Genomic DNA, 21,011 nt, shown 5'->3' on the forward strand with positions numbered 1-21,011 from the left:
CTAGGCATGCAAGCAGTCCACAGACATACATGCTGGCAAAATACCTATATACATAAAATATATCTTAATTTTAAACTACTGTATGAAAGGCATATAACAACATTGTGGTTTGCTGAGAAAATATTCTTACTCATTCACTAGTAATAAATTTAGTGTATAGACATAAATCATTTGCAATTTGTTTTCAAATGATTAAGAGGGAAGAAAAAAATGCATTGCTTAATGCAGAAAAAGAATGCCAACTGACTACACTTTCTTCATTTCCCTGCCTTCTTGCAAGTAATCCAGGCTGGCCTTGAAATCCTAATCCTCCTGAATCAGCTTCCAAAGTGCTAAAATTCTTAACCTCCTTTTTTACTTTCTTAGGTGAGGACAAAGAGGAAATAGAAAACTCTAATTATCAACTGGAAGTGCACAGGAAAACCACAGGCTTAAGTCTAATGTTGACATGCAATGAACCAGGTGTGGGGACACAAAACTCTACAACTAGCAACTGGGGAGGTAGAGGCAAATGGATGAGAAGTTCATCAAGGTCGTCCTCAGCCTCACAGTCTACATATCTCAAAACAACATAAAAAAAATTCTAATGAGACAGAGCAATTTACAACGTCAAATTTCCAAATAAGATAAAAACCACCAAAGACTAAAACATACTTTGCCGGGACCACTTACAGGTAACTTAAAAACATTTTCTGGTGACTCCTGTTCTCCTGCTTCATATATCATCCCTGGAATGGCCAGTTGTTCAAAATATGCTTCCAAATGGTCATCATAAAATTCTTCATCATTAATATCATCATCTTTGATAAAGTAGAATTAAAAATTAAGATAGATTTTCAAGTAAAAATTGAACTACACATTTTATAATCATGAAGGCAGATAAAACATAAACAGGGCATTGGATGATGTAATTTTGTTTTTATGTTTGACATATCATAAAGCCAGGTGTGGTAGCGTATGCCTATAAAATCCAAGCACTTAGAAGATAGGAACAAAAAATGATTGGCCACCCTGGTCCACAATGGAAGTTTTAGGACAGTTAAAGCTATATGAGAGTGTGTCTAAAATGCAGGAGGTCTAGCACTGAAGACCCAAGACCACAGAAGAAGAAAATAAAACCAAGAAGACAGATAGGGAAAGTGAGAGACATTGACTGATATAGTTATCTGTGAAACAGGAGGATCCTGAGCTCAAGGCAAATGTGACATACACAATACCTCCTTTTCTCTCAAAAATTAAATAAAAATAATGCTGGATAAAGCCCATGCCTTTAATGCCAACACTCAGGAGGCAGAGGCAGGCAGATCTCTATGAGTTTCTGAGCTGCCTGATCTACCTAGGGAGTTCTAGACCAGCCTATACTGTGAGACCCAGTCTCAAAAGAAGTAAAAATAATAATAATAATAACAATAAACCCTGCCACTCAGACCAGTCAACAGAAAACCCTGTTGTTATGGTATATATCCTTGATCTCAACCACTTGGAAGGCAGAAGCAAGTGGATCTCTGTGAGTTCAAGACCAGCATGGTCTACAAAGCAAGTTCCAGAACAGCCAGGGCTACACTGACAAATCCTGTCTCAAAAAACCAACACCAAACCAAAAACAAAAGTCAACAGTCTTGTTAAAGGCAGAAGGAAAAGACAAGGGGGAAAATAATCAAAAGTATACTAACTACTGCAATATAGACAAAAAGTGAAGTGGCAAGGGAAAGGCAAGAAAAAAAAAATCAGTCATTCCGTAGTACCAGAGGAATCTTCCAAGTGTGTCAGTGTTAAAAGTTTCTCGTTTTCTAAAAGGCTGATATGGCTGAAATCACTATTTGGAGTCTTGTCTTCAAGATGCTTCCCACTATCAGGCATGACAATCTGAAAGGAAACAAATAGTACAAGGCTACACCAAAAGATGAAGTTTTTAATCTACAATGCAGTTAATAAATGAAAAAATATGGGTTAGTCAATGAAAAATCTGTGCTTTACATGAACTAGTAACTTCCCTTCTTGCCTAACCTACGTCCCTGCACTGACCCACCTGAACTGCCTCCCCAGCTTACACACCTAGTAACATATTTAATACACTACACAATTGAATTTGGGCAATACAAGGCTTGCTACAGGAAATGAATACACTAAGAAAGCTGGAGTAAGTAACCCTGACCCAAGCAATCTTTCCTACCATTAGGACCAGCAAAAACTAAAGGGCATGAGAAATTTACTATAGTCAAGGCCCAGAATGAAAATTTAGCACTTCCTTATGGCATTTATTTCACATTAATATTGAATACATATTAAAATAACCAGCCTAACAGATGATTGTAAAATATGCCTAATTTCAAGATCAAAATCATTGCATGTCCACGTGATTTCACATTTATACAGGAAAGGACTCAGCTAGTCCAATAAATATCTAAGGCACAAACTGGTGCCAGAACAACTTTTATTATTTTTTTGAGATAGGGTCTCATTATGTGGATGGCTTAAAACTCGATATACAGAACAGGCTAGTGTTGAACTCAGAAGTCTGCCTGCCTCTACCTCCCGAGTGCTAGGATCAAAGGCGTGCATGACCACATCCAGATGGAACTATATTTGAATCTCCTTATTACTAAAGGTAAACATCCCCCACCTTTGTTTTTGAGACAGAAAGTGATGATTAGTGTTTCAACTTGACAGAAGCTAGAATCACCTAGGAGCTAGGCCTCTGGGCTTATCTATTATAATTACCTTGATTACATTAAGGTGAAAAGATCCACCTGCTGTATGTGATGCCCTTCCCTAAGCAGGGAATCCAAAACTGTCTAATAGTAGAAAAAAAGAGACCAGGTATGCTCATGCATGCCTGTAATCCCAGCACTCTCGAGAAAGCAGCAGGCAGAGGCAGACAGATTTCTGGGAGTACAAGAACAACATGGTCTACAAAATGAGTTCAAGGGTACACAAGACTACACAGATACCCAGATACCTGTCTCAAAAAAAAAAAAAAAAAAAAACAGGACAGAAAACAGAGTAGAGAAAGCAATCTGAGTCTGGGCATGAATGTATTCATTGTTCCTGGTTATGGATTTGATGTAACCAGCTCACTCCTGTTCAGGTTCCTGCTACTGTAAATTCCCAGTTATAATGAACTGTAACGTGGAACTGTGAACTCTCCCTTGTTTTCAAAGGGCATTTTATCACACTAAGAGAAAAGGAAACTAAGACACACAGACTTCCCATACAGCCCAAGCTAGCCTCAAACTCATGACAATCCTCCAACACCAGTGTTGTTATAAACAAACAAACAAAAAAAAAAGGTTGAAAATGCCAACCATTCTATTTCACCAATAGTCAGGAGGCAGATGCTGGGGTGAAAACCTACTAGCTCAAAGAGGCAGAAAAAGCATCCAACTGGCCTTCCTTTTTAGCTCAGGTCTAGACGGAAAAAACCAAAAAGCTCACTAGCTCAACTGACAGCCCAGGAGGAAAAGGTAAAAAAACCCAAGGCCAAAGCCTTGCCAGGCAAAAACCTTGCTAGGGTTACAGCCCAAAAACCCGGGGAGCTAAGGAGCTGAAGTCTAAGCTAAAGCCAGAGCTTAAGCCAAAAGCTTTTTCTACTTCTCTATGTGAACTTAAATACCCTTCAATTCAAAGTCCCTCTTAATCTTTAATCCCTGTCAGGTGGTTTCTTGCTCTGACTCTTGACCTAGGGTTAACTTTATTAAATCCTGTGTACAGAAAACTCTTGCATTAAACACCTAGGGCTGGCTGAGCTGAACCATAATCACCTGTTTACAATAAAGAGAAAGGTTTTGGATTAAAGGTGTGTGATAGGGCTCAACCTAACCAAACAAGTTTTACAGTTCACAATTTTGAGGTTCACATGCGATCAAATAACCTGCAACACCCCAGTCTTCCAAGTGCTAGGATATATACTACCAAACACTGCTAAATTTCCATTTTTGCTACAAAATTTCTGTTATGTACTTCGTGTGTGTGTATGTGTGAAATAGGAACTTTTACTCCATCATAGCACTCAAGAAATTGATAATACATAAAAAATTACCTTGTGTTCTTGATTATTCATCCATGATTTTAAGTGGAAATCAAGAGCTGAGTCTATTTAAGAAACAAAAACAAAAACTGGAGACAAATTAATTTTGACCCAATCATACTCAAAAACAACAAATAAATGAACTAAACATTTTTATCTTGAAACAGAAGAGATGAACATTCAGATGATAATAACAGAATCCATCACTGGTCAGCAAAAATTTTAAAACTATTAGAATATCATAAAATTATACACATCATAAAATATGAATATTATCTAATAGAGATTGTAAAGCTAACGCTTTTTGTAATAAGAGATTTAGTAAAGGGGAGAAAAAGGAAATCCATATAATGAAAACAGACAAGTCCCAAAACAGAAATAAGCTATAAGAGATAGGCCTCCCTTGGCTGGGCACGGTGGTGCACGCCTGCAATCCCAGCACTTGGAAGGCAGGGGCAGGCGGATGGCTGTGAATTGGAGGCCAGGCTGGCCTACAAAGAGAGTCCAGGACAGCCAAGGCTACACAGAGAAACCCTGTCTCGAAAAACCAAAAATTAAAAAAAAAAAAGAGAGAGAGAGAGAGAGATAGGCCTCCCTTACTTCAACAAACCTGAACATACAGGACAAAACAAATGATGTTTAGACCTCAATTCAAGCATAAGGTAAGATTTTAGTTTGCCAACTGATAATAGAACTATGATCATACATAAAGATTTCGTACAGATGTAGTCTAAGACAGATGTCTAAAATACAATAGAAGCAAAATAACACCTAAAATTTTACAATGTCAGGGAGAGTTGCCATAAATAAGTAAAGAGAGTACTGGAGTACAGCTAAATAGCCAGTGCTTGCTGAGTATGTGTGAGACCAAGTTTGACCCCCAAGCACCATGAGTTAGAACTGTATCTACTCCCTGACCAGCAGGAGTCAAAGATCTGTCTGACTCCACCATATACTTCCAGCACCACAGTCAGCTTCTCCCCAGGCCCATAGCAATGTAACCAGCCGAGCATGAACCGAGGTCCCTGAAACCACAAGCTACAATAAATCCCTTCTCCACCTAAGGTTTTCAAAGAATGTCACTATCTGATTAATATATGTACTAAGTCTATTTTAATGTTTTGAAATACTGTCAAACTAGTTTCCAAAGCAGCTACACCATTTCCTTTTGTTGTTGTTATTTTGGTTTCTTTTGTTTTTTGAAACTGGACCTCACTATGTAGTCCTGGATGTTCTGGAACTCACTATATAAACTCATCTGGCCTCAAACTCATAGAGATTCCCCTCCCTCTGACTCTTCAAGCTGGGACTAAAAGTGTGTGCCACCACACCCAACCACCATTTTCCATCAAAGTTTGAGTTTCTATTTCTGCAAATCTTCAACAACACTTGTTTTGTTGTTGTTGTTTTATTTTTATTTTATTGATTCTATGTGTATGAGTATTTAGTCTATGTCGATGCCCTCTGATATCATAATAGGTGTTCGATTTCTTTAAGCTGGAATTACTGATGGTTTTGAGTTGGCATGTAAATAAGAAAAATCTGTTGGGGCTCACCAACATTGAGACATGTCCAGACATGTCCAAGCCTTACTGCCTAACATAAGAACAGCCATTTTGTCTTCCCTAGTGTATAACTCAATACTCACTGTTTCAATTCCATACTTGCTGCTTAGAATACAGTACTAACAAGATGATAAATGTATGTTTTATTTGAGTTAAACCACAATACCCTACTATGCTCCTTTCTCGAAGGAACGGTACGGAACTGAGAAGTCCCCAAAAACCCCCTAGAGAGAAAATGGGAACGTCTCCAAGTTCCCCTGACCTATATCCCAGCTAATCAGCTTAAAGGTCAGCTGAAATGCTTTATATAGCTAGACAAGGTACCTGGAATAGAAGTGATTATTTCTGCTTGGTTATGGGTTGGCATCACAGTTTGGCTCCCAAGTAAACTGTGTCCCTGATGGTGATCAGTCGCGGGATGTATATTCAATAAACTATCCATATCTGACTGAGATCAGTGGTGTCTGAGTGGTTTGTGCAGCCATTCTTGAACTTATTATAAGAAATCAAATCCAGGACCCCTGGAAGAGTAATAAGTGCTCTTAACCAGTGACCCATCTGTCTTAGACCCCAGTTTTTATCTCTGTGATATAGCCATTTGGGGTCTGTGTTTATTGGCCATGTGTAAGATTTTTATAGAGAACTGTCTACTCAAAACCTTTGCACATTTGTATTTTAACGTTAAACTTCTTTATATATTCTGAATACTAGTCCCTTCTCTACATATAGTTTGTAATTATGTATACAAAAAACATTTTAATTTTTTGTTTTGTTTTATTTTTTGTTTGTTTGTTTTTTTGAGACAGGATTTTTATGTGTAGCCCTGGCTGTCCTGGAACTCTGTAAACCAACCCAGCCTTGAACTCAGAGATCCACATGCCTCTGCCTCCAAGTGCTGGGATTAAAGGCATGCTCCACCACTGCCTAGCTAATACATTTTAAAATATATATATACATATATATACACATACATATACAGAAAAAAAACTTTTGTTCCATTCATCAATCTTCTAACACTCAAAGCAGGTATTTTAAGTACTAAATTACAGCTTAGATTTATATCATTGTTACAGTAAAGCAAAAGGATACAGCTTTCTTTCCTCTTTTACATTTTTCCAGATAAGGTCTCTCTGTGTAGCCTTTGCTGTCCTGGAACTTACTCTGTAGACAAGAATGACCTCAAACTCACAGAGCCCTGCCTGCATCTGCCTCACAGATGACAGAATTAAAGGCATGCACCACCACCGCTCAGCAGGATATAGTTTTCAATTGCCAGTTTTGAATTATTTCACAAAGAAAAAGAACAAGTTGGGGAAAGAGAAGAAACACAGGTATGGTGACATACATCTGCAATCCTAGCACTCAGGAAACTGAGGCAGGAGTATTGCTCCAAGTTAATGGCCAGCTTGGGCTACACAGCCAGCGTAAAAAGCCAACCAGAAGTACATAGCAAAACTGTCTTCAAAAAACACAAGGGGCAGGAGGAGAAAGACAAAAGAGCAAGAATTTAGAATGCCACAAAAGCAGCAGCCTGTAATTTTTTGACAACTCATATTCTGTAGCTTTTCCTAATTTATATATTTACTTTAAAATAAATTTTTAAAATGAGTCACCTTCGAGTATTTCAAAAGTATAAACTTTATTATCTTAGAAACAATATTTTAGGATTTCTAATTCATCCATTATATTAACATAAAAATAAATTTAGGCTGGTAGGAGGAAGTGACAGAGTACTGGCAATGAGCTCTGTTCTAAATATAAGCATGCTATAGACCTATCAACAGCACAGTTTCCAGAGCAAAGGAGATCCATCAAGAGGCCTCTACCAAAGACCATGCCAAACCAGAGCAATGTGTTTACCATGGGACAGAAACATAAGACAGATACCAGAAAAAGGGCAGGGAAATTAAAAAACATAGACGAAACAATTTCTGACACTTCGTACCTGGTACCTGTTCCAGAGTGGAAACTCCATCCAAAAGATTCTGACCCTGAATGGATTCTGTAGTATTAGCTTGGTTCTCTTCTGAATTTGGTTTCAAGAGAGCATGTAACAAATGTGGACTCTCTATATTCTTTTTCCTTGAGGCAGAACTTTTTGAGGAAGTAGAATTATGGTTAAATGTTAGTTACCTTAGATAAATCTATAAACATCTATTAATTAGTTCTGTATTTCATCTTTCAAAATGGAAAACAGATATACACAGTGAATAAACACTGAGTATAAACAGTATAAACATGGAATCCAGCCAAAAAATTCAACTAGAAGTACATTCTGGGGACTAGATAATCAGGCTTGGTCCCTGTGGCACACAGTCTACCCACCAGACCCAAAAAGAATATCTCACTGCTACTTTCTCATGTAAAAAAACTTTTTTTTTCCTTTACCACATAAGTATTATATACTTAGGGGGGGGAAATAAAACCTCAACTTTTTTTTTCCACTTTTCTTTTATTGATTCTTTCAAGAAAGGATTTCTCTGTGTAGCCCCAGCTGTTCTGGTACTCAGAGTAGAACTCAGATATGCTTGCCTCTGCCACCCAAATGCTAGGATTAAATGTATGCACCATAACTGCCTAGCTAAGCCCAGCTTTCTAAAAATGATTATATTTACAGATATTAGCATGGTATGTTTGCCAAAACAACAAAATCATGGGTTAATAAAGATTTTGTGGTTGTTTTGTTTTTGTATGACAGAGACTCTCACTGGGTTCTTAGTTGCCCTAGAATCTGCATGTAGACCTGGATGGCCTGGACTTTTGATATTCCTGCTTCTATCTCCTAAGTACTGGGATTATAGTATACCACCATGCCTGGGAAATAAAGGCTTCACAAGTTTATTTCTACTCTCACCTCTGTTCACATGCTAGCTTTCTATTTGCTTCTATAATTTTGTATGCAGACGAAAATGATTTTTGTTAACAGCAACTTTCCTTCTGACTTACAGCAGCTCAGCAAGCAGGAAGATGCAGAAAGACACACAGTGAAAGTTCAAGTACCACAAACATGATTTCATAGACGCTGATTGTCTTCCAAATAACTGCCTATATTTTTTTCCTATCACTGTTTCATTTATTATAGTCAGACCAAAAAAAAAAAAATTAAAGGCTAATCAAAAGATGTAGAGGAAGGTCTTGCTTCCTCTACAGATACTAAGAGGTCATAATCAGTGCACACCTGTAATCCTAGCACTCGAGGCAGAGGTAGGTAGATCTCTGTGAGTTCAAGGCCAGCCTGGTCAGGACAGCCAAGGTTACACAGAGAAACTTTATCTCAAAAAAAAAAAAAAAAGGTAATAATCAAAGACAAAGTTGTCCATTTTCCCGAGTCCAAGGCTAGCTTTACCAGAGTAAAAATGAAGGCAAGAACTTACTCATCACCCTGAAAGCTGAGCTGTAACCTTTCTCCTGGTTCAGTGTTGTCACTCTGGCAACTGGAAGACGATTCAGAATGAACTGAAAACCTCCTTTCAGTTAAGTAGGAGGCCTGGACATCAGAGCACCTATACAAAATTATCAGGATTTAAAATATTCACAATTAAAACTCACCTTGTTGAGCTAAAGGTAACGATTTTTGACAGAACGCTTGCCTGGTGTGCACAAAACCCCAGGTTCGATCCCGACACTACGTACATATTCTGGGTACAGTAGTAGAAGCTTACAAGTGGAAATGGGAACACCAGAACTTCAATGTCATCCTGAGCTACAGGAGTTTGAGGCTACTCAGATCTACATGAAACCTGTCTCAAAATTAACTAATGTCACAGGGCTACAAAATAACAAAACTAACCACACAGGAGCCCCACTGTTCACAATAATCTTTTTTTTAACTTTTTTTTATTATTATTATTAATTACACTTCATTCATTTTGTATCCCCCTCATAAGCTCTCCCTCCTCCCCCCACAATAATCTTTTAGAGAGTTACCACAACCCTTTATCCCAAAGGTTAAAATGCTACCTTTCATCAGATGGTTAGATTGAAAGCAGATGGTGATCATATATTTGAGCACAATCAGAATTTACACATTGCACAAAGCATATATGAAGTCATCTGTGAAAACCACACACATCACATACGGACTAATATAAATAAAATGTACTAAGCCAAACACGTACTCAGATATAAAACTACAAGAAAAATTTAAAAATAAAATAAACGCTAGTTTGGTTCCTAAGAATAAAAAACTTTATCTGAGAAATTGAAAATTATTTGAATACAAGCTAAGTTACTTCAGAAGCACAAAGGGCTAGGGATGTAGATAGATTCGTGGTAAAGTGTTCACCTAGCATGCACAAGGTCCTGGATTCAAGCCATAGTACTACAAAAAAAGAAAAACAAAATCAGGGGGCTGCTGGAGAGATGGCTCAGCAGTTAAAGGCACTGACTGCTCTTCCAGAGGACCCTCACTGAAATCCCAGCACCCACATGGCAGCTCACAACTGTCTATAACTCTAAGATCTGACACTCTCACACAGACATACATGCAGGCAAAACACCAATGCACATAAAGTTAAATAAATTAAAAATGAAAAGATGAAAGAAAAAAAATAATCAGACGCGCATTCATTAAATTTAAAGGCCGGGAGGTGGTAGTAGTGATATACACTTTTAAAGACAACATTCAGGAGGCAGAGGCAGGCGCATCTCTGAGTTCTAGGACAGCCAAGGCTATACACAGAAAAACCCTATCTTAAAAAAAAAAAAAAAAAAAATACTCTAAGTTTGAGGCCAGCTTGGTCTACAGTGAGTTCTAGGACCACCAAAGCTACACACAGAGGAACCCTGTCTCAAAAAACAAACTTAGCTTGCAAGGAAAAGCAGCCACACAAACTTAGTAAAGTATGAAGCTGGCTGAAATGAAGTAAAAAAGGAAACTGTTACACAAAAAGATGCAATGACCCCAAGCCAGTTACAGGTCAACACGGAGAAACAGTTCAGTTCACCAGTCTTCTTTCTCCAGCTAGAAAGTGCAATTCATAGATGTCTTTTCAGAGATATTCTTGAACATGAAACAGGCAAGCATATAAAACCAGTAAGCTAAGAGAATAAAAGAATGACAGTTACCCAGTGAGAAACATAGGGAGCTGAAACCCAAGTCCTAACACATCCCATACCCTGTTCTCTTGCATATCAGTATTACAGGGTTTGTAAACCTGAAAAAAAAAAAAAATATTTCTTCAAGTAAGTCTTACCTGTTGTCAATGCTGGGTCTATTTCGGGCAAGTGTAGAAACAGCAATGGGCAAGCCAAAATCTGATGAAAGAGTGACATTTTCCAAAACCTCACTATTACCAAGTAGTGAACTGGCTACGCTCGGAAATGACTCTTCTGCTATACCTCGAAAATCTCCCATCTCACTGCAACAAAAGCATTTTAAAATAAGTCTACTGCCGTAACATTTTCCAATGAGTAACAGAACAAGGTCTCTTAAAAAAACAAAAACAACTAGACTTCTGTGCCATCAATAAGAAAGAACAGCTACTAACAAATACCCGAGCTAAAGTCAGATTCAGAACACCATACGCAACAAACACTAAACTTACCTTCTTAGAACCAACACAGTACAGAAATACAAGTTGGATTTATGTATCTGAATGTTTGGCCCTTAAGGAAGGGGCACTATTAGAAGGTGTGGCTTTGTTGGAGTAGGTGTGGTCTTGTTGAAAGGAAGTGCCACTTTGGGGGCATTTTGAGTTCTCATATGTAGATAAATATTAATTCAGAACATGGCTATAACGGCAAGAGATCACATCTAAAGACCTTCTAAGTCTGTGTGATCCAGCTGGAATACAAACACACCTTTATTTAATCCAGGAGACAGAGACAAGCAGATCTGAGTTCAAGGCCTGCCTGATATAGAGCAAGTTTCAGGTAAAGAAAAGCTTAGGTCCAGGCGTGGTGGTACATGTCTTTAATTCCAAACAATAAATGTAAAATTAGTTTGTAGAAAAGAAACATCCATGTGTGAAAGTGATGTCTAACTGAGAGGGAAAAATAGTGACAAATCAGAGAAAGAGCTGACAGAATAGGATATACTTAACTCTCAGGAAGAGAGGAAAGAGATGCTATTTAAGGGGCAATGAGAGAGAAAGAGCAGTTTTTACTGGGACAGTAATAGGAAGACAGGGTGCAGAGAGAGAACACAAGTGAAGACAGAATGAGCCAGAGAATGAGAAAGAGCCAGAAGACTAGAAAAGATTGTTGGAGTTAGTTTGAGGGCAAGCAGAGCAATTCAGGGACCGAGAGAGAGGCCAGATTGAATAAGTCAGCTGTGAGAGGAGTTTGAGAGGAGAACAGCTGAATTGAACCAGCCAGCCCAGAACTCAGAAAGAACAAGAAAGGGTGAGCTTATTCAGCAATAAGTCTCAGAGGTAGAAAATACTCTAGGCCTACGTTAGATTGTATGGAAGCTAGAAGCTTCCAGGGGTAGGCCTAGGTTAGCAGAAGGGGGCAGTAAGCCTCTGAGACACAAATAAAACAGGCAAATAAAAGTTCCATTTATACTCATATGCTCAAGCTTCGTCTAGTGTGGCAGCTTCCTGCTCCTGCCTGCAGATCAAGATACAAAACTCTCAGTCCCTTCTCTAGCACCCTGTCTGTCTGCATGATGCCATGCTTCCCATAAAGGTGATAATGGACTAAACCTCTGAACTATAAGCAGCCCCAATTAAATGCTTTCTTTTATAAGAGAGTTGCTGTGATCATGGTACCTCTTCATAGCAATAAAAAACCTACCTAAGACACACCATGGAAGGAATATTAAGTACCACAAACTTAACTAGTAAGGAAAACAAAGATGGTAAAAACTAATGATTTTTACAGTAAGTTTAGGATTTTGATATTTAGAACAGGTGAGCTGGCCCAATGGGTAGGATGCATGCTGTCAAGCCCAATGACCTAAGTTTAATTGCACGTGGTGGAAAAAGAGAATCAATTCCCATAAGCTGTCCTCAGTTAGCTAAAAATGAGCTGTGGCACACACAGATACCTCTGACCATTCTAATTTCTCCTGCTATGTCAGTTATCAACTTCTAATGTTTCTAATTTCAAATGTCTAGAGCTGAGACCCACTACTTATTCCCAATGCATGTTGCCAATACATTCATTTTAAGCCACTGACAAGTGTTCCAACTATCCTGCCTAAGTCTAGCCTTGTATGCCTATAATCTAGGAGGATGAGACAGGACTGCCTCATGTCTCAGACCAGCCTAGGCTACACAGCCGGTACCGTCAGGAGAGTTACAGAGGAAGATCATGTATTTAAAAAAAAATAAAAACAAAAACAAAAAACAGAAGCCTGACAAACTGAGTTGGCTCTCTAGGATCCGTATGACGGAAGGAGAGAAGCAACTTTTCTTGGTTATCCTCTGACATATGCATGCTCACAAAATAAGAATGTAATGACAATAAATTTTCAAAGCAAAAGAAAACCCCATGCAGACAGCACATTCCTAAAGATTTCCTAGATGGGAAAAGGCCATAATTTCCCATCCATTATCTACCATGTAATGTGAAGATAATACAATGTTATCTATTCTTCTATTGTATTTTAAACTAGTAGCCACCTTTGCATTTCTCTTGCTATTTTCTTAAAAGGATATATTGGCTTCAAATTTCACATTTTGGTTTACTTGTACTTAATGAATGACACTTGTGGGTACATAAAGAGTACTTCCTGTAGCCATTACAGGTCTATGCATATAGTTATACACATTTTAAAAGTACACACTGTGGAATCCACAACACCATCAAAGTTGCCAGCAATCATCATTTAACTATTGGCACACTGTGATGCATGTCAAAAACAGGTAAACATTTTGTATTATTTTTAATAAAACTTACCGTGAGCTTTGCCCACAAAGCAGAAGTTTGAAGAAAGAGTTGGTTTGGGAGAAATGAAAACAACAAAAGCATGACCTCAAAATGATAACTGCAAATCGAAGTACTGTCATATACACAGCTATCCTCCACCCGACTTTGTCCGAAGGGTCCTCATGTTTAACTACACAAAGTCTGAAATCAAGAGCAAAGCAAAAGGAGGGGGATAGTAACAATTATTTTATTTTGCAATAGCTGTTAGGAATAAGTGTACATGAAACTTAGCCACCACTTGACATAAGAGCCCTCCCGGCAGAGCGAACAAAAAAACGTTACTTCCTTGGTCACGGTCAGTCAAAAGGACTGGACCGCCCATCGCAATACAGTAAAAAGTCGCCAGAGCACTGTGCAGGAAGAAAACACCGCAAAGCTCAGAGGCCATGTGTCCGTCCCTCAGAAATAGACTGTCACTGGCCGGACCGGACCCACGGCCAGGCCCTCCGGGCCACACGCGGGCGGGCAGCTAAAGTCACGGAGCAACCTAGCCTCCAGCCCGTGGCTGCCACTAGGCCGGGCCGTCACCGCTGCCACCCAGAAGGCGCAGCGCTGGCCCGTGGCTTGCCCTGTCCCTCAAGCCCCCCGCACCGACGACCCTCCTCACCAAGCCGCAAACCAAGGCTCCGCGAGCTACAGGCGCTGAGAAAACGTCTGCTGAAGGGGCGGCTCCGCCGTGTGACAAGTGCGCGTGCGCTTGCCGCGAAAGCCCGCGAGGTTCCCTCCCCTTTGCAGGAAGTTTAGCGTGTGGCCTCGAAGCCGTCCCCGGATTGGGCCAGGTCCAGGGAAGGGGCGGGCAGAAGCCTCTGATTGGTGAGGACCGCGCGTCCCTCGATTTGAAGACCCGAAGCCGCGCAGGCGGGCCTGGAAGAAGCCTTCCGAAAAGGCACTGTTTGCAAAGTCTTGCAGTTAATCCCTGTTTGAAATCTTCCCCAAAGCTCCGCAAGTCAGCTTTCCCCACTAGGATTTTTGTTGGTTTTTTTCCATATCGCCGCTTAGTGGACGCATAAGCTGCCTTGGGTTACACATGTCACGAAAGTTAGCTAAGATTCACCGAGACTCCTGAACCACCCATCTGCTTCTCCTGGAACCCCAACCGCCTTATCCTCCAGCACCACCTTTACCAGCCCGGATTGCACCCACCCCTGCACCTTCCCCAGGAGAGGCTGAAGCTCTCGAGCCATCGGCCCCCACGATACCTGAGGAATCTAGGGCGGGCCCTGCCATGACCAACCTTAGCCGGCAAGGTGCCTCACCAGACACTACCCATGCACTTCTCCACTTCCCCTGCGAGGCATTGTTCCTCCCCTCCCTCTCCCCAACCAAACAATCAGAGAAATCTCGAGATGCAGTACTGGCCTTTACCTACCTCTGATTTATACAATTGGAAGGCCCAACACCCTCCTTTTTCTGTTAACCCTCTGGGACTAACAAATCTCCTGGAGTCAATCCTTTTTACTCACCAGCCACTTGGGACGATTGTCAGCAATTGTTACAGGTGCTTTTCACCACTGAGGAAACCTGAAAAAATATACCAGGAGACAACGGAGCCCCAACCCAGAACCCTGCTACTATTGAAGATGCATTCCCCCTCAAAAGGCCTGAATGGGACTTCAATACGGCAGAAGGTAGGGGGTACATCAGTCTATCACCAGGCTCTGTTGGTGGGTCTCAAAGGGGTTGCCAGGAAGCCCACCGATTTGGCCACGGTAAGGGAAATTAGGCAAGCCCCCATGAGTCCCTCCACATTCTTGGAACGACTCATGGAGGCCTTTAGACAATACGCTCCATATGATCCTGAAAAGGAAGATTATCGGCCAAATGGAGCTATGGTCTTCATAGAATAGTCCAGTAGGGATATTCGTACGAAGTTACAAAAGATGGATAGACTGCAGGATAAGGCACTGAGGGAATTAGTGCAAGTAGCAGAACGGGTATTTGACCAGAGAGAAACTGAGGAAGAAAGAGGAAAGAAAAGAAAGGGAACAAGAAAAGAGAGACATGGAGAGAGAAAAGAGACAAGATAGAAAACTCCAACAGATCCTGGCCACTGTAGTAAAAGAAACCCAAGGGGGGATGGAGACCAAAGAAAGAGCCCTGCTAAAAAAGAACCAAAGTGCATACTGCAAAGAGATGGGTCACTGGGCTCATGATTGCCCCAACAGAAACAACCACCAGTGGGGAGGTCAGGGGGCTTGCCCCAATGTGTTAACCCTCCAGGAAGATGAAGACTAGGGAAGTCAGGGCTTGGAGCCCCTCCCTGAGCCCAGGATAACTCTGAAAGTGGAGGGGCAACCTACTAAATTTTTAGTAGACATTGGGGCCCAACACTTGGTGCTACTCCATAAAGACGGGCCTCTATCAAATCAAAGGTCCTGGGTACAAGGGGCTACTGGTATTAAAATATACTCATGGACTACCCGAAGATCTGTGGATCTAGGGATAGGACAGGTATTCCACTCTTTCATGATCATCCCAGATTGCCCCTACCACTTACTGGGCGCCGAGACCCACTATCCAAAATGAGGGCCCAAATCCACTTTCTCCCTGAGGGACCACAAATCAGGGGCTCTGATGGGGAACCTATTCATTTACTAACTCTAAAATCGGACGATGAGTACTGCCTATATAAATCCAGGAGCCAGATGCAACCAGGAATGGACAAGTGACTAAATGCCTTTCCCTTAGCGAGGGCAGAGATGGCAGGAATAGGAAAGGCCATTCACCAACTTCCAATAATTATTGAACTCAAGGCCCAAGCCACCCTAGTGGCAATAAGACAATATCCCATGTCCAAAGAAGCCCATGCCGGCATCAAACCTCATATTAAATGCCTCCTCCGATTAGGAATTCTTAGACCTTGCCAGTCTGCCTGGAACAGTCCCTTATTGCCAGTAAAGAAGCCCGGAACCCAAGATTATTGACCAGTCCAAGACCTGAGGGAAGAAAACAGGCGAGTAACAGACCTACACCCAACATTACCTAAACCTTACACCATGTTGAGTTCCCTACCTCCAACCAGGACTTGGTACACCATCCTTGACTTAAAGGACTCCTTCTTCTGCCTCCCCCTAGCACCAGCCAACCAGGACATATTTGCCTTCGAATTGAAGGATCCTGCAGAGGGCATAACAGGGCAAATGACCTGGACACGGCTGCCCCAAAGGTTCGAAAACTCACCAACCATCTTTGATGAAGCCTTACACCGCAACTTGGTGGGATTTTGAGCCCAAAATCCTCAGGTAACTCTCTTGTAGTATGTGGACAACCTCCTCATTGCCGCTGAAACTGAGCAACTATGTACCCAAGGGACTGGGCAGCTGTTGCAAGAACCAGAACTGGGCTATTGGGCGTCTGCTAAAAGGGCCCAAATTTGCCAAAAGAAGGTAAGCTACCTGAGGTACTGACTGAAATGGGGCCAACGATGGTTGTCTGAGGCCAGGAAATGGACCATCCTGGCCCTCCCCACACGCAAAAGCCCCTAGCAGATGAATTCCTAGGCACGGCTTGGTTTTGTCGGCTTTGGATCCCAGGCTTTGCTGAAATCGTGGCCCCGCTTTACTCCCTCCCCCCCCCCTCGCATGGGTGAAGGACAACCTTTCCACTGGGGTGAGCAAGAACAACAAGCCTTTAACGATATCAAGGCTATCAGGCAGCCCTTTTGTTAGCACCCACCTTAGGGCTCCCGGATGTAGCAAAGCCTTTCAGCTATTTGTGGATGAACACAAGGGGATTGCTAAGAGAGTACTAACTCAAAAGCTGGGCCCATGGAAATGGCGCATAGCCTATTTGTCAAAGAAACTGGACTCAGTAGCTGCCGGATGGCCTGCATGCTTGAGGATAGTGGCCACCACTGCCATGTTGTTAAGGGATGCTGACAAACTGACTCGGGCAGAAACTATTATAGCCCCTCATGCATTAGCAAGTATCATCAGACAGCCCCCAGACCGCTGGCTCACTAACACCGAATGGCCCATATCAAGCCCTGCTCTTGAATACCAATCGCATTACCTTCAGCCCACCTGCAGGACTCAACCCAGCTTCCTTGCTTCCTGGTCCAGACATGGATGCTCCGCTTCATGACTGCCAACAGATCTTGGCAGCTGACCACAGATGGAGAAAGGACTTAACTGACCAACCCCTGCCAGATGCAGAGGTAACATGGTTCACAGATGGGAGCAGCTTCTTGATGTATGGGCAGAGGAGGACAGATAATATGGGCTGAAGCCTTGCCATCCGGCACATCTGTCCAGAAGGCAGAACTGATCACTTTAACCCAAGCCCTCAACCTACGGAAGGACAGAAAGGTCAATATCTACACTGATAGCTGATATGCTTTTACCACGACTCCCATGCATGGGCCTGTATGCCAAAAAAGAGGGCTCTTAACCTCAGAGGGAAAAGAAATAAAAAAATAAAGAAGAGATAATTGAACTGCTAAAAGCACTCTTCCTACCCAAGAAAGTGAGCATCATCCACTGCCCAGGGCACCAAAAGGGTAACTCCCCAATAGCCTGGGGAAACAATATGGCGGATCAAGCTGCTAGGACAGTTCATTCCACCCCCATTCTGGTAACTGAGGCCCCGAACAAACTGGAGAATGACTGGACCAAAGGATGGCCCAACCTGCAATACTCGACAGAAGAGAAAAACCTCATCTCCCACTAATTACAAAACCAAGCATGGACATTGGAACATACTAAAGGGGGAAACTATACTCCCTGAAGATGCTGCCTTGGACCTGATCCAACAGATGCAATTTTTTTTTTAGCCTAGGGTGAAAAAAATTAATTGAAGCCGTTAAAGGATCCAGGTATTTATTCCAGGACTGAGGAATTTAGTGGACCAAGTAAAAGTAAATGTCAGTAAATGTGAGTTTTTGTAGACACCTTTTCAGGATGGGTAGAAGCCTTCCCCACCAAGCAGGAGACCGCTTTGATGGTGGCTAAGGAGATACTGGAGGAAATCTTCCCCAGGTTTGGGATTCCACAGGTAATAGGGTCAGATAATGGGCCTGCTTTTACTGCCCAGCTAAGTCAGGACTTAGCTCAAGTGTTGGGGACCAACTGGAAATTACATTGTGCTTATTCAAGCTCGGGACAGGTAGAATGGATGAATAGAACTATAAAAGAGACCTTGACTAAATTGACCTTGGAGACTGGCTTAGACTGGGTGGTGCTCCTTCCCTTGGCCCTGTTCCGAAACCGAAACACTCCTTATAGGCTCAAACTAACTCCTTTTGGAATCGTATATAGGTCCCCAGTCCCCTGGTGGCTACAGGACCTGACTTGGATTTAACTCTAGATCCTGATCGAGCAATTGTTGCTCGGTTGGTTACCCTGCAGACTATACAAAGAGATATCTGAGATATCAGAGAACTGCCGCTGGCAACTATCAAGTGGCCAGTTGTCCCTGCAATCAGTCTTAGGGTTGGGAACCTGCATTGGGAAAGCATCATCCAGCCACCGGGTTCTCTGTTCTTCCATTTTACATATCTCTAATGAATCAGATGTGTGCCTACTCCCTCCCAGTAACAGTTGGTGGGCCTGCAATTCAGGATTGACCCCTTGCATGCACTCTCAAATTCTCCAACAGGAAAAAGCACTCTGTGTACCAGTCCAACTGATGCCCAAGATTGTGAACTCGTAAGTCACTGGGACTATGGGAATAAGCTAAATAGGCCTAGGAGGGAAATAGCCACTGCCCTTACTCACTTCACTCTTGGGCTTAGGTGTCGCTGGAAGAGCTACAGGCACTTCTTTAGTTCTCCAGGACTAAAAATATCAGAGCCTTAGGACAGCAATAGATGAGGACATTCAACGAATAGAACAATCAATAACCAGGTTGAAAGAATCATTAACTTCACTGTCAGAAGTAGTCCTACAGAATAGAAGAGGGCTAGATTTGCTCTTCCTACAACAAGGAGGACTTTGTGTAGCCCTAAAGGAAGAATGTTTTTACATAGATCATTCAGGAGTAATCGAGGATGCTATGGCAAAAGTCTGAGAAGGGCTAGCCAAGAGAAAAAGATAACGGGAGGTCAACCAGGGTTGGTTTGAGTCCTGCTTTAATAGCTCACCCTGGCTTACCACTCTATTGTCAACCCTGTTGGAACCTTTTAATTATTTTGCTTATTCTTTTAACTTTCGGACCCTGCATTCTGAACCACCTGCTTACATTCATTAGGGAAAGGATTAATACAGTACAAGTGCTTATGTTAAGGCAACATTACCAGAGGGTAACTATGGCCGAGACTTTAAATCAGGCCTAGACTTCCTTCATGATTGAAGCAGTTACTAAAAGAAGGGGGGAATGAAGGAGTCAAGCAAACCTTACAGATTCCATTTTGAATTTTAGGCCCCATGTCAAACTAAGTTCTCTCAGTACTTTTCCAGAAAGCAGGACATGGGTAGAGATAAGGAAGCAGGCAAGTTGAAACAGACCCACTGACCCACCCTGTTGTAAAAGAGTAACCAGGCCTGCACTTGCTAGATAACATTACCTGGCAACTAACCCAGATAGACCCTGTGTTGTGACCAGAGTCATGTAGCCATGCTTCTCAGAAAAACCACAAGATGTGCTAATTGCTACCCACTTCCCTAGCAACAGCCAAATCATTCCAGGCGTTGCTCATGATCAGATATCCTCCAGATGGCCAGGCCAGGACCAATCAGTCTTAGTGCCTAAAAATAGACCAATCATTTTAAAAGTCAACTTCCCTATAGACCCTTTTACCCAATCCTATAATGCCAAGGCATGTAACTCCCTGCTTGCAGTTTATCCCTTTAAAAACCTAAAGCTTTTGTTCCTTGGGGCCGTCTCCTGCATGGATGCAGGTGGCCCCAACATGCGTTGACTTGAATAAACCTCTTGCTTTTTGCATCAATTCAGCCTCCAAGTCTCGTACGTGCATCTCCCTGGAAGTTGGGTCTCATCTGGGTCCAACACTTCCTTGGGGTACACGTCATGAAAGATAGCTAAACCTAATCACCTGGGATAAAGCTGGTACCAACTGGAAAAAGAAAAAGCCTTCCTTAGCTGCCATTCTTCCTAGATCACACAAATTACATCATTGCCCATGCTCAGCAAAAGCTCTTTACCTGAAAAATTCTATCGTCTGTCTTAAAATATCAAGAGTCTCACAAGGGTGGGGGAGGTCTCTCTTTTCCCAAACTAATTCCTTAACTTCGACAGTTTTTGAATATCGTGAAGAAACACTTAACCATGGGAGAAGGGAAAATACAAAATCAACAACAATCGCTGTACCTGAGTTTTGCCTGGTGCGAAAAGACATGTTTACCTGATCATTTTCCTTTCTGTGTCTTCCAAACGCCTCCTGAGTGGTCACTCTTGGTTAACCTCTTCAGGGTTACTTCTGGAAACAATGCCCATTAATGGCGTACACTCATAACCCCTGTATTTGGGAGGCTGGGGAAGTAGGATGGTGTGTTCAAGGCCAGCCAGCCTGTACATACTAAGATGTTGCCTCAGAAACCCAAGACTGTTTAAAAATAAAGGCAATCTTCCATTCTGCTGTCCACCTG

The 21,011-nt window shown here is 41.8% G+C and overlaps 1 protein-coding gene across 4 annotated transcripts in view; it reads right to left on the reverse strand.

Annotated features, from left to right (window-relative positions):
* Cep192 (centrosomal protein 192) overlaps positions 1-14,190 on the reverse strand; it is a 93,502-nt gene extending 79,312 nt beyond the window's left edge. For 2 of the 4 annotated variants that reach the window (XM_021659515.2, XM_021659514.2), the window contains exons 1-8: positions 14,075-14,190; positions 13,438-13,608; positions 10,788-10,952; positions 8,967-9,095; positions 7,538-7,686; positions 4,040-4,092; positions 1,746-1,866; positions 673-800 (exon numbers count right to left, since the gene is read on the reverse strand). In XM_021659515.2, the coding sequence (XP_021515190.2) occupies positions 673-800; positions 1,746-1,866; positions 4,040-4,092; positions 7,538-7,686; positions 8,967-9,095; positions 10,788-10,952; positions 13,438-13,547 (855 nt within the window). In that variant the 5' untranslated portion in view covers positions 13,548-13,608; positions 14,075-14,190. Of the gene's footprint in view, positions 1-672; positions 801-1,745; positions 1,867-4,039; positions 4,117-7,537; positions 7,687-8,966; positions 9,096-10,787; positions 10,953-13,437; positions 13,609-14,074 lie in introns of those variants that run through there. The other 2 variants (XM_060377120.1, XM_060377121.1) reach the window with 2 other exon arrangements.
* Between the last annotated feature and the right edge of the window lie 6,821 nt (positions 14,191-21,011).

Source organism: Meriones unguiculatus, chromosome 2 (assembly GCF_030254825.1).
Source record: "Meriones unguiculatus strain TT.TT164.6M chromosome 2, Bangor_MerUng_6.1, whole genome shotgun sequence".
In the NCBI taxonomy this organism is placed as follows: domain Eukaryota; kingdom Metazoa; phylum Chordata; class Mammalia; order Rodentia; family Muridae; genus Meriones; species Meriones unguiculatus.